Genomic DNA, 12071 nt, shown 5'->3' with positions numbered 1-12071 from the left:
AAAGGGTGGGCTTAATTGAGAGTGAAGTGAAAACCATTAAGGAAGCAGCGGGGGGGGGGGGGCAGAGAAGTCTGCTCGGGAAAATGCGTCACTCATGAGGGCAACGAATAAAGAGTTAAAGCTGGTGGAGAACCAGCTGATCGGGCTACAAGTGGAATGAACACAGACAATTTTGCGCCTCCAGAATGTGAAAGAGGAGGAAAATGAGGATTTATGGGGTCTGGCCTCGGAACTATTGGCAACACCCACAAGGGCAAGTAAAGAAGAGGTAAAAAGCGCCATTTTGGAAGTCCGTCGGGCTTCTTCAAAATATGCAACGAAGCGTCAGCTGCCTCGCGAGATCATCATCGATTTTTCATCTAAGAGGATCCGAGACACTATCCTATACAACTCATACAATGCGGATCTGGACTTTCTGGGTAATAAAGTTAAGATACTGAAGGACGTCCCATTTTTAGTTCGGAAAAGAAGATTTAAGTATAAAAAGTTCGCAGCTCTTCTGAGGGAACATGGAATAAAGTATAAATGGCTATTTCTGGAAGGTATCTGGTTTAGTTACAAAGATCAAGCTTACAAGATAACATCAGAAGATCAACTAAGGGATTTTGAGGACAAAAATCAAGAATTTCAGCAAGACACCAAGCAAGAAGAAAAGGATTTGAAGTCTGAAGGGGGGGGGGGGAAGGGAACAAGCACTGCGGTTGCAGTTGCTCAGAGAGAACTGCGTCCGAGGCCCGGGGGGGGGGGGAGGAAGACTTAATTTGGATTGTAATCTGTATTTTGCAAGGTCAACCACTCCATCAATATCTTATAAAGTTTTAATTTTTTAATAATGGCAGTATGAAGGGAAAGCATTATTTGTAGTGTAGTGTTGTTATATGTTGCTGTTTTTTTCTCTTTCCTTCCCCTGCCCCCCTTCTTTCCCTCTGTATTGTTAGTTAATGTAATAAAAAAATAAAAAAATTATAAAAAATAATAATAATATGCTATCAGATTGGTAGATTTTATACAATACAAACTATATTCAGGATCAGGCTTTCTTCCCCCGCCCTGCGTCTCAGTCTCAGTTCTCTCTGCGCGGCTGGAGCAGCTGCGCCCGCTCTCTCCTCCCCCCCACTTTCCCCTTCAGATTTTGAACTTTCTTCCTGCTGAAACTCCTGATGGTTGAGCAAAAAGTCTGTCAGCTGCGCTTCTGATGTAATCTGTCAGGCTGTGGCACGCCCCCTGGCGGCGGGTCTGGGCGGGGCGGTCCCGGCGGGTCCGTGCTGGTAGCCTGGGGCGGCTGGGCGGGTCCTCAAGGAAGCGTGCAGGCTCCTTCACAGGCGGCCTCAGACTAGGGCGGCCCTTGTCTGACCGGCGGGCCGGTCAGCACGTGGCTCCACCCGGCCGGCTGCGCCTTAGCCTTCAGGGCAGCCAGCTGACAAACGGCAGGATGCTCGCCTTAGAACGCAGGGCACCTGCTTTGTCTCGTCCAGTACCTTCCTCCTCGGCCTGCCTCCAGAGCCTCCTTAAATACTTTTCCCACTCCAGCTCCACCCTCACCCCCGAGTGCTTCCACCCACCATCAATCCCAACACCTGTGCCACCTGCATCCCCGCCCATTGGGCCCACCTCCCTCTACCCCGTTGGTGGGCTGCTAGCCGGGCTGCCCCGCTCTCCCCCAATGCCTCTTGCCCTCCGCCCTCCTGCCCTGTGATGGACGGCGGGCTTGGCCCCTGGCGGGGCGATCCGGCCCTTCCCCGAGCCGCCCTCCAATCCCAGGCTGGCTTGCTCCTCCCTCCCCCTTGCTGGCCCCAGCTGCCATCCCGCTCGGCCGAGGGCGCCTGCGCCGGCGTTTGGCAGCCCAGCGCGGCCTCGCCCCGCTCGCCGCGGCCTCCCCCGCGGCCCGGACGGGGCCGTCGCCGCCAGAGCGCTGACCGCGCCGGCCGCCGCTTCCGAGTGCGCCCGCTGCCGCGGCCGCTCGGGATCCTTCTCTCCGGTGCGGCGGCGGCGCAGCGGCGGCGCAGCTGCTGGGGCCTTCGTTCGCCGGTGGGGCCTCGTCCTTGGCCTCTCCCACCCGGTAGGTGGGCCCTGCGTCGTCGGGGGGGTGGGGGTGGGGGGAGTCCGAGGCCGGCGTGTCGGGCCTCGGACACCCCCCCCCTCTTTGCGTTGCGTCGGGCGTGGCTTCCCCGGCGAACATCCGGGACAGGAAGTCGGCGTTGACATGCTGTTTCCCTGGTCTGTGACGGATCGTAAAGCTGAAGGGTAGAAGAGCCAGATACCATCTTAGCACGCGTGCATTGTGATCCTTAAGCCGGGACATCCAGACAAGGGGGGCGTGGTCCGTCACGAGGGTGAAGGGGTTATTAGCGAGGTAATATTGCAGCGCCCCGACAGCCCACTTGACAGCGAGGGCCTCTTTTTCCACGACCGCGTAACGGCGTTCAGCTGGTTGGAGCTTCCTGCTGATGAACAGGACCGGGTGCTCCTGCCCGCCGTGGTCCTGGGACAGGACGGCCCCGAGCCCGCTATCGGATGCGTCCATCTGAAGAATGAAGGGCCGGTCGAAGTCAGGGTTGCGCAGGACTGGTGACCCTGACAGAGTAGCCTTGAGGTCGAGGAAGGCTTGCCGCCGGGGCGGCGTCCACTGGACCTGGTTGGGCTGGTCTTTGCGCAGGCAGTCCGTAAGGGGGCTGGCTCGGCTGGCGTACTGTGCGATAAAATTACTGTAGTAACCGACCAGCCCCAGAAACCCCCTTAGCTGCTTCTTGGATTTCGGCAGGGGACACGCCTCCAGTGTCGCCACCTTGTCCGGGAGGGGCCTCAGCTGCCCCCGCCCCACGAGGAACCCGAGGTATTTCAGCTCCTGGAAGCCCAGTCGGCTTTTGGTGGGGTTGGCCTTCAGCCCTGCGTCACGGAGGGCTCGTAACACTTGGCGGAGATGGCGGAGGTGGGATGGCCAGTCAGGGCTGTAGATTAAGATGTCATCTATGTAGGCGGTGGCGAAACCTTGACACTGAGCCAGCGCCCGGTCTACCAGCCGCTGGAAGGTGGCGGCGGCCCCGTGTAACCCGAAAGGCATGACCTTGAACTCAAACAGCCCTTGGGGGGTGGCGAAAGCCGTTTTCTCGCGGTCTCCCGGGGCCATGGGAACCTGCCAGTATCCTTTGGTTAGGTCTAGCGCCGAAAGGTAGCGAGCCGCGCCTAGCTGGTCGATTAGCACCTCGGCCCGGGGCATGGGGTACGCATCGAACTTTGCGACCTTGTTTACCTCCCTGTAGTCGACACAGAACCTCACGGACCCGTCCGGTTTCGGGACCAGCACAATGGGACTGCGCCACTCGCTGTGTGAGGGTTGGATTACGCCCAGGCGTAGCATCTCCTCCACCTCTCGGGCCACGGCCTCCCATTGCTTCCGGGGGAGGGGCCTCCAGGTTGCCCGGGCCACTTGACCGGGGTCTGTGGGAATCCTATGCTCAGCCAGGTGGGTGCGTCCCGGACGGGTGGAAAAACAGCCGGGCAAGTCCTCCAGCAGCGCCTGGAGTTGCTGCCGCTGGTGGGGCTCCAACGCCTCGTCGAGCCCCGGCGCGCTTCCCTCCGGCTGGCGGTCTGTCCACGGGAGCTCCCCCGTTGGCGGGTCCAGTGGGTCGTCCGCGAGTCGGCAGGTGCCGGAGGGCCGCTCTTGCCACTCCTTGAGGTCGTTGATGTGCAGGCTTTTGGACTGACGGGGGGAGGCGCCGCACTGGACCTCATAGGAATGGGACCCCAATACCCGCTTGACCTGGAAGGGACCCCGCCATGGGTCGCCGTGGTGCCCGGGCCCGAACACTCGGCGGTTGACCAGGACACGATCCCCTTCCTTGAAGGTTCTCAGCCGGGTCCCGCGATCGTACCGGGCCTTCTGGGCCGCCTGGGCCTTCTCCAGATTCTGCCCGGCCAAAGTCCTGGCTGCTTCTAATCGTTCCTGGAGTTCTTTCATATATTCAGGAGCGGGCCTCCCTGGGGGTTCCGATGACTCGGCCCGCCGCCCCTCCATCACTTCCAGGATCCCCCGAGGGTTGCGCCCATATACTAATTCAAAGGGGGCGAAGCCGGTTGAAGCTTGGGGCGATTCGCGGACCGCGAACAGCAAGGGGTCCACGAAGAGGTCCCATTGGGCTGGGCGGTCGTGGGCCAGACGCCGTAGCATCTGTTTGAGCGTTTGGTTGAACCGCTCCACTAGGCCATCTGTCTGAGGGTGGTATATGGAGGTGAAGATCTGCCGTACTCCCATGGTGCGGCATAACTGACGGGTGACGGAGGCCGTAAACGGGGTGCCACAATCCGTGACCAGCTCCTTGGGAATGCCCACCTGCGCGAAGAATCGTACCAGGGCTCGCGTCACGCCGGGCGCCTGCATCGTCCGCAGGGGTATGGCCTCCGGGTACCGGGTGGCATAATCCACCAGGACGAGGACGAACCTGCATCCCCGGGCGGTCCGCGGTAACGGGCCTATGAAGTCCATAGCCACTCTCTCGAAGGGCGTGCGGATCATGGGCAGGGGTGCCAAGGGGGCCCGCGGGGGCGGCCGACCCGCTGTTCGCTGGCAGACCTCGCAGGTGCGGCAGTAGTCCTTCACGTCCCGGGATACCGAGGGCCAGAAGAACCGGCCCAGCACTCGGGCCAAGGTGTTAGCAGGTCCCTGGTGTCCGGCCCAGCTGTGATCGTGCGCGTGGGCGAGTATACGTGGTCGATAGCCTTGGGGGGCCAGAAGCTGTCGGACCTCGCCACCCCTGGCCCTCGTGATGCGGAACCACACGCCCCCTTCCTGGATCACCCGAGGTACTCTCCCAGCCCGCCTGCCATCCATCACGACCCCCTCACTCACCGCCACGGCGTCTCGGAGCCCACCTAGAGTGGGATCGTCCGCTTGGCGAGCGATGAAGCTGGGGTCCGTCGACCAGTCCTGGGCGTTCGGGTCTGCTGTGGGGTCGTTCACCGTGGAGGGTCCCTCCCTCGGGTCCTCCGCGGGCAAGGCTTCCTCGGGCCCGCGTGCTGCCTGGAGGTGTTGGTGGAAGCTGGGGGCATCGCGGCCCAGGAGAACAGGGTAGGGCAGGGCCGGTACTCGGGCTAGCTCTACCTCCCAGGTCTGGCCTCGGCAGGTCAGAGGCACTCGTACCACCGGGTAGGTCTCCGAGTGGCCATGGAAGCAGGCCACGGCCGTCGAGCGGACGATGGGTAAGTGGGGCGGTAGCAGGCGTGTGCGGATCATCGAAATGGAACTGCCGCTATCCAAGAAGGCGGACAGGCGCCGTCCTGCCACTTCTACCATCACTATCAGCGGCGGCGGCCTTGGCGGGCGGGCCGTCACTGGGTAGGCTTCTTCCCAGCCGGCGTCACACTCCATGAGCGGACAGTCGCGGATGAAGTGGCCCCGCTGGCCGCACTTAAAGCACGGGCCCCGGTCTTCGGGGTCTCGGGAACCCTTTGGGGTGGCCTCCGGTCCGGGCCCGGACAGGGGTCGGCCCCAGGCCCCCTCACGACCGGGGAGCAGCGGGGGTGCCCGGGAGGCCCCCGGTCGCGGCCCAGACGCCTCCCGGGCCCCGGACCTGGCCCTCCCCGGGCGCGGGTTTTCTAGAGGCCGGGGGGAGGACCCGCTGGTCCTTGTTCCTGGGCCCGTGTCCCGGGGGGCCTCGCGTGGGTCTGCCGCCGCGGCGAAGTTTTCTAGGAGGGCCGTGGCTTCCTTCAGACTCGCGGGGTGGCTGCAGGCTACCCACTGTCGGGCTTTGGGGGGGAGGATATTGAGCAGTTGCTCCAGGACCACTTGATCCACAATCTTCTTCTCGCCCTCCAAGGCGGGCTTCAGCCACCGGTAGGCGGCATCCCGTAGCGCGTTGATCAGGGCTCTGGGCCGCTCGATCTTTTTGTAGGTGATGGACCTGAACTTCTGACGGTAGGAGTCGGGTGTCACCTCATACCGGTCGAGAATAGCGGCTTTCAGCACCCGGTAGTCAGCGCTCTCATCCTTGGGGAGGGCCCTCAAGGCCGCCTGGGCCTCCCCCGTCAGATAAGGGCCAATGATGAATGCCCACTGGTCCCGGGGCCACTGGGCGGCTTCCGCTGTGCGTTCGAATGCCTCCAGGTAGGCATCTATCTCGTCCGCCTCTCCCAGCTTGGTCAGCTGAAAGGGTGCCCCTCGCACGGGGCCGAGGGCCGATGCGGTGGGTCCGGCCCCCAGAGTCTGGGCCAGTCCTCGGAGCAACGTAGCCTGTGACTCCTGCTGCTGTGCCATCAGGTCCCGCAGGAGCCGCACTTGCTGCTCGGCCATCCATTGGCTGAGCTGGCCCAAGTCCAGGGCCGTAGGGGCCGCGGGCTGCCCGGCCCCGCCCGCTGCTGCGGCGGCCGCTTGGTCCATGGGGGTGCCCTCCGTCGGTACCGAGGGCCGATGCGGTGGGTCCGGCCCCCAGAGTCTGGGCCAGTCCTCGGAGCAACGTAGCCTGTGACTCCTGCTGCTGTGCCATCAGGTCCCGCAGGAGCCGCACTTGCTGCTCGGCCATCCATTGGCTGAGCTGGCCCAAGTCCAGGGCCGTAGGGGCCGCGGGCTGCCCGGCCCCGCCCGCTGCTGCGGCGGCCGCTTGGTCCATGGGGGTGCCCTCCGTCGGTACCGCCTCGGAGTCAAGCCTGGGCCGGCCGAAGGTTGCCGGGCGCAGATAGGTGCGAGGCCTCGTCCACCCGGGTGGGGTCGGAAGGTGGGGTCGCGGGCGCCTCACAGCAGGATCCGTGCCCACATTCTCCACCACAATGTCAGGCTGTGGCACGCCCCCTGGCGGCGGGTCTGGGCGGGGCGGTCCCGGCGGGTCCGTGCTGGTAGCCTGGGGCGGCTGGGCGGGTCCTCAAGGAAGCGTGCAGGCTCCTTCACAGGCGGCCTCAGACTAGGGCGGCCCTTGTCTGACCGGCGGGCCGGTCAGCACGGGGCTCCACCCGGCCGGCTGCGCCTTAGCCTTCAGGGCAGCCAGCTGACAAACGGCAGGATGCTCGCCTTAGAACGCAGGGCACCTGCTTTGTCTCGTCCAGTACCTTCCTCCTCGGCCTGCCTCCAGAGCCTCCTTAAATACTTTTCCCACTCCAGCTCCACCCTCACCCCCGAGTGCTTCCACCCACCATCAATCCCAACACCTGTGCCACCTGCATCCCCGCCCATTGGGCCCACCTCCCTCTACCCCGTTGGTGGGCTGCTAGCCGGGCTGCCCCGCTCTCCCCCAATGCCTCTTGCCCTCCGCCCTCCTGCCCTGTGATGGACGGCGGGCTTGGCCCCTGGCGGGGCGATCCGGCCCTTCCCCGAGCCGTCCTCCAATCCCAGGCTGGCTTGCTCCTCCCTCCCCCCTGCTGGCCCCGGCCGCCATCCCGCTCGGCCGAGGGCGCCTGCGCCGGCGTTTGGCAGCCCGGCGCGGCCTCGCCCCGCTCGCCGCGGCCTCCCCCGCGGCCCGGACGGGGCCGTCGCCGCCAGAGCGCTGACCGCGCCGGCCGCCGCTTCCGAGTGCGCCCGCTGCCACGGCCGCTCGGGGTCCTTCTCTCCGGTGCGGCGGCGGGCGGCGGCGCAGCGGCGGCGCAGCTGCTGGGGCCTTCGTTCGCCGGTGGGGCCTCGTCCTTGGCCTCTCCCACCCGGTAGGTGGGCCCTGCGTCGTCGGGGGGGTGGGGGTGGGGGGAGTCCGAGGCCGGCGTGTCGGGCCTCGGACACAATCTTGTAAGTTTGATCCTTATATCTAAACCAGACGCCTTCTGGAAACAACCATTTATATTTTACATCACATTTCCTCAAGAAAGCCGCAAGTCCTTTATACTTGAATCTTCTTTTACGAGCCAAAAATGGAACATCCTTCAATATTTTAACCTTATTGCCCAAATAATCCAAGTCCACATTATACGAATTATATAAAATGGTGTCCCGAGTCTTCATAGATGAAAAGTCAATAATAATCTCGCGAGGCAGCTGACGCTTCATTACATACTTTGAAGATGTCCGCCGGACTTCCAAAATACCGCTTTTTAACTCTTCTTTAGTTGCCTTTGCGAATGGCGCCAAAAGTCCAGACACCAGATCTTTCAAATTTTCACTTTGCTCCTCTTTTACATTCTGAAGACGCAGTACCGTTTGGGCACGGTCCACTTGCAATCCTATTATTTGATTCTCCTAAAGCTTCACTTCCTTACTTGTTGCTTTCATGAGTACTGCGTTCTCGTGTGCAGACTGCTCTGCTCCGGTCGCTGTTTCTTTAATGGTTTTCACTTCGCTTTCCACTGAATCAACCTTTTGCCCCATTTCATTTAATTTCGCTACAAAGGGCTGCACAGCATCAAAGACTGCTCGCCTCACCATCTCTTCCAAGGTTTCCCCCTTCCCCTGTAACGTCGCCATCACCGATTTACTTATTGCTGGGCTCTGCTTTCTCGTTGCCATCTTGGGGGGGGGGGGGGGGCGCCAACTAAGTTCCGAAACTCCGTGAAGGGGAAGAAATCCGCGCCTTCTTAGCTTCAACTCCCACCAATCCTTCGCATATGCTTAGAAGTCAGAAGGGATTCGCTTACTTACAGGTTTTCACCTTAAATCTGCTTATTGCCGTTCTCCATGGCCCGGCAGCACGCGAGGTGCTGCGCAAGTCTGCCGGCCTCCGTTGGAGCAAACGGGCAATTTACCCCCTGCATTGCTTTCAGGGGGTTCTTCCCGCCGCGCTCCGGACCCCATCTCCCTCACTGGGAGTCCTGGGGGTTAACCCTCGCGGGTCAACTGCCCGGTCAGGCTGCTCGGACGTTTCCTCCCGGACCTGCGGAGAGGAGCGTCCGACATGGCCGGGAAAACGAAACCGAATCAAACAGAATTGCTCTTTGAACAATTTGCTTATCAGTAAATTTATTTATATAGGGTTCTTTATTGCTTTGCTGCTTCTCATCAAAGTACAAAGACACCTGTCTAAAGTTTATTATTTCTTTTTATTGAAATACACCCTAGTTTTAATGAAGCAGGTAATTAAAAGATATATGGTTATTAATATAAATAGAACACAAAAATAGAACACAGAAAGGCAGTAAGAATTAGGTTTGCTAACATTTCCTAATAAACTCTTAAGTTTAAAACAATCCAAGTGTCTATGAAATGCATTAAGAATTATCATAGCATACAATACAAAGATAAAATCTCACCTAGATTCTCATGAGATATCTTCCAATCAGAACTCTAACCTATTATCTGAATTTGCATGTTTTATAGGTTAACTTATGTAAATATCTAAGATCTTTTCATGTAACAGCATAATCAAACTATGATTGGTTTGATGGTTAATTGAATATTCATAATTTCTATTGCATAACCTTCTAATTAGCCAAAAAATGATGTTATAGCCAACTTGCAAAACAAAACTATAAATCTGTGAAAGATGGCAGAAAAAGTTAAGATGATAGATCACTATTGTTTCATTCCCTGATAAAGGAACATTAGAGGCCACTATTTTTAATTAGCTGTCAAAGATGAAAGCACACACCTGTTCTGGTTACCTAACACTCTGAAAAAAAAACCACACAGACAGTTCATACAAAGTTTAAAAGTTCACACAGAATACAACTGCATCACTCTATATTGCTTAGTATAATATGCTTTAATCTATATTACTGCAACACAGACTGAGAGAAATCCCTGCTATTTTACACTTCTGTTGTACTAAGACAGGACATTTGGCTAACATAGCTGCCACTCTCAGTGCACTTTCAGAACTTGGCCATTAGAGCTGCAACCACCATCCTTCGACACAACAGGAATAAATTGTGACTGAGAGCCTGAGCCACTGTACTGAAACATCTTAGGGCCACTGGAGATTACTTCTGTTGTCTCAGGAGCTCCCCGTTTGATAAAGGGAGCTTCAACTCTCAAAAATTTATACTCAGAAAATCTTTTTTGTCTTTAAAGCGCTACTGGACTCAAACGTTGCTCTTCTACTGCAGACGAACACAGCTATCCACCTGAAACTATCTCCATTTCCCCTGTGGCTTTTGCAAGAACATTCTGCCATGCTTCATTCAACCTTTATTGAGGGATGACAGAATTGCCTTCTAGCTGCTCACATGGTGGCTGTGGAGGCTTCTAGCCTTTGAAAAAGCCCTACAACTTTTCCCATCCTAACTAATGTGGTTACAGTAATAATCTGATGGGAGATGATGAGCAAAGCAGGAGATATTATGTTGCTCTGTTGCTGCAAAGCAGGCAGGACCAAAACTGGAGGTGGTGGAGGAGGGCTTGGTGCCTCATGACAGCAAGGATGAAAAACCTGGCTTCATTTATGTAACCCTCATCAGAATACCCCCACCAGTGAAAAACCAATACACTTCAAAAGACTGGTCCTGCAGTTATTTAATTTAGTCAGTGGGGCTTTTAAAATTCATGTTTATTGATTAACATCATTTTATTCTGTAAACCAATGTAAAAACTGAATATTAAAAAGCAGCATATACAAAATAAATAATAAAACAGCCTCCACTTCATGCCTTTTAATTTAGTGCTGCCAACATGTAACAAATGGCCCACTACATACTATGACCAGTATACCCATGTTCTCTATACCCCAAAACACGTGTATTGATTATTGTGATAGAGACTGTCAGCAAGTCACACCTCTGTTATTCTACAGAAAACTTGTTTCTCCTTAGAACATTGTTTCTAGCTTTGTTTCTAATTATTAATTCAGAAAGGTGGAAGAACTGCTTGGAAGCCAGAGATCCAGCTAAGCACAGGTAGCAACTGTTAAAGTACAGAATCACAGGCATTTCAGCTAAACTACTACACAACATTAGTGTGTAGTGTGCCTACGCATTAACATTCTTTGGCACTATCTGAACTATACAGCTATTTCCCTAATGTAGTTTCAAGTAGGTAGCTGTGTTGGTTTGTAGTAGAACAGCAGGATTCGAGTCCAGGGGCACTTTAGAGACCAACATGATTTTCAGAGTGTAAGCTTTTGAGAGTCAAAGCTCCCTTCTTCAGGTAAAATTTTTCATATCTGAAGAAGGGAGCTTTGATTCTCAAAAGCTCATACCCTGAAATCTTGTTGGTCTCCAAGGTACCACTGGATTCAAACACAGCTGTTCCCTCCTGTAATGTCCTAATTAAGTGAGTGCAATTATCTTTTATACCCATGTACTACTATAAGAACTGACTTTAAGGAAAATTTTGCATATTGTTGGTCTGTGAAATTAAACTCTGAAATTGAGTGGAAAATGCAGGGGGTGGGGACAGGAAAAAACGAAGCCAAAGGAAAAGAGGTGATGCCTTGCTTCATACTAATAAATGGCGTGGAGGGGCACCACTAGGAGGAGCATTACAAACTGTTAACACTTTTCCGATCCACTACTAGTTAGGCCGAAGTTGGGGGCCAGGAACAAAACCAAAACGGATATGCGATGAAGCTGTAATCCTATGCACATTGCCTTCGCAGTAAACTCCCCATCAATTCAGAGGGGCTTAGATCCACAAGAAGAGCCCTACTGGTTGTGACCAGAGGTCCATCTAGTCTGCCATCCAGTTTCCCCCTGGGGCGAGCTAAACGCAGAGGCCCACAAAGGGGGGCACGCAAGCCTCCGCCTCCCCCTGCTGTTGCGCCACAGCAGCACGCATTGATATTCGCTGCATCCGCTCAAACATACACAGAACCGCGGCACAGAGCGACCTCAGTCCCGTTTACCATCTGCTGCTTGCGCTGTTTAACCGGCACGTAGGGCACATAATCGTCGTCATCCTCCTCCGCTACCGCCTCTTTATCTTCCTCTTCCTCTCCTGATAAGTCCGACGTCTCCGATTCCACCTCATGCTGCCTCTGCGGGAATTTTTAAAAGTCGGTCACTCGTCAGGGCGAGGTTACTTCCCCTGGAAAAACCTGCGTGGGGGTCGGGTCAATGAATCTCACTCTCGGGTTAGAGGCGGGGAAAATTCTGTCAGATTCAGACATACCTTCCTGCTGTTTCCGCTCTCCATGTTTTCAATAGCGCAGTTACTCGCCCCTCCCTCCCCCCATAACGTGCACGTAGCCAATGATAAGGCGCAGAAAGGCTGGGGATCAGGAAACAGGGCG

The 12071-nt window shown here is 56.5% G+C and overlaps 1 protein-coding gene across 1 annotated transcript in view; it reads right to left on the bottom strand.

Moving 5' to 3' along the window:
- The window catches only part of DDX41 (DEAD-box helicase 41), a 26562-nt gene extending 14491 nt beyond the window's left edge, over positions 1 to 12071 (bottom strand). The window contains exons 1-2 of the mRNA XM_054976811.1: positions 11951 to 12071; positions 11685 to 11816 (exon numbers count right to left, since the gene is read on the bottom strand). Of these exons, the coding sequence (XP_054832786.1) occupies positions 11685 to 11816; positions 11951 to 11974 (156 nt within the window). The 5' untranslated portion in view covers positions 11975 to 12071. The remainder of the gene's footprint in view (positions 1 to 11684; positions 11817 to 11950) is intronic.

This window comes from Eublepharis macularius, chromosome 4 (genome assembly GCF_028583425.1).
Source record: "Eublepharis macularius isolate TG4126 chromosome 4, MPM_Emac_v1.0, whole genome shotgun sequence".
Lineage (NCBI taxonomy): Eukaryota > Metazoa > Chordata > Lepidosauria > Squamata > Eublepharidae > Eublepharis > Eublepharis macularius.
Note: the sequence above shows the minus strand (reverse complement) of the source record. Positions and strands in the feature narration are given on the sequence as shown.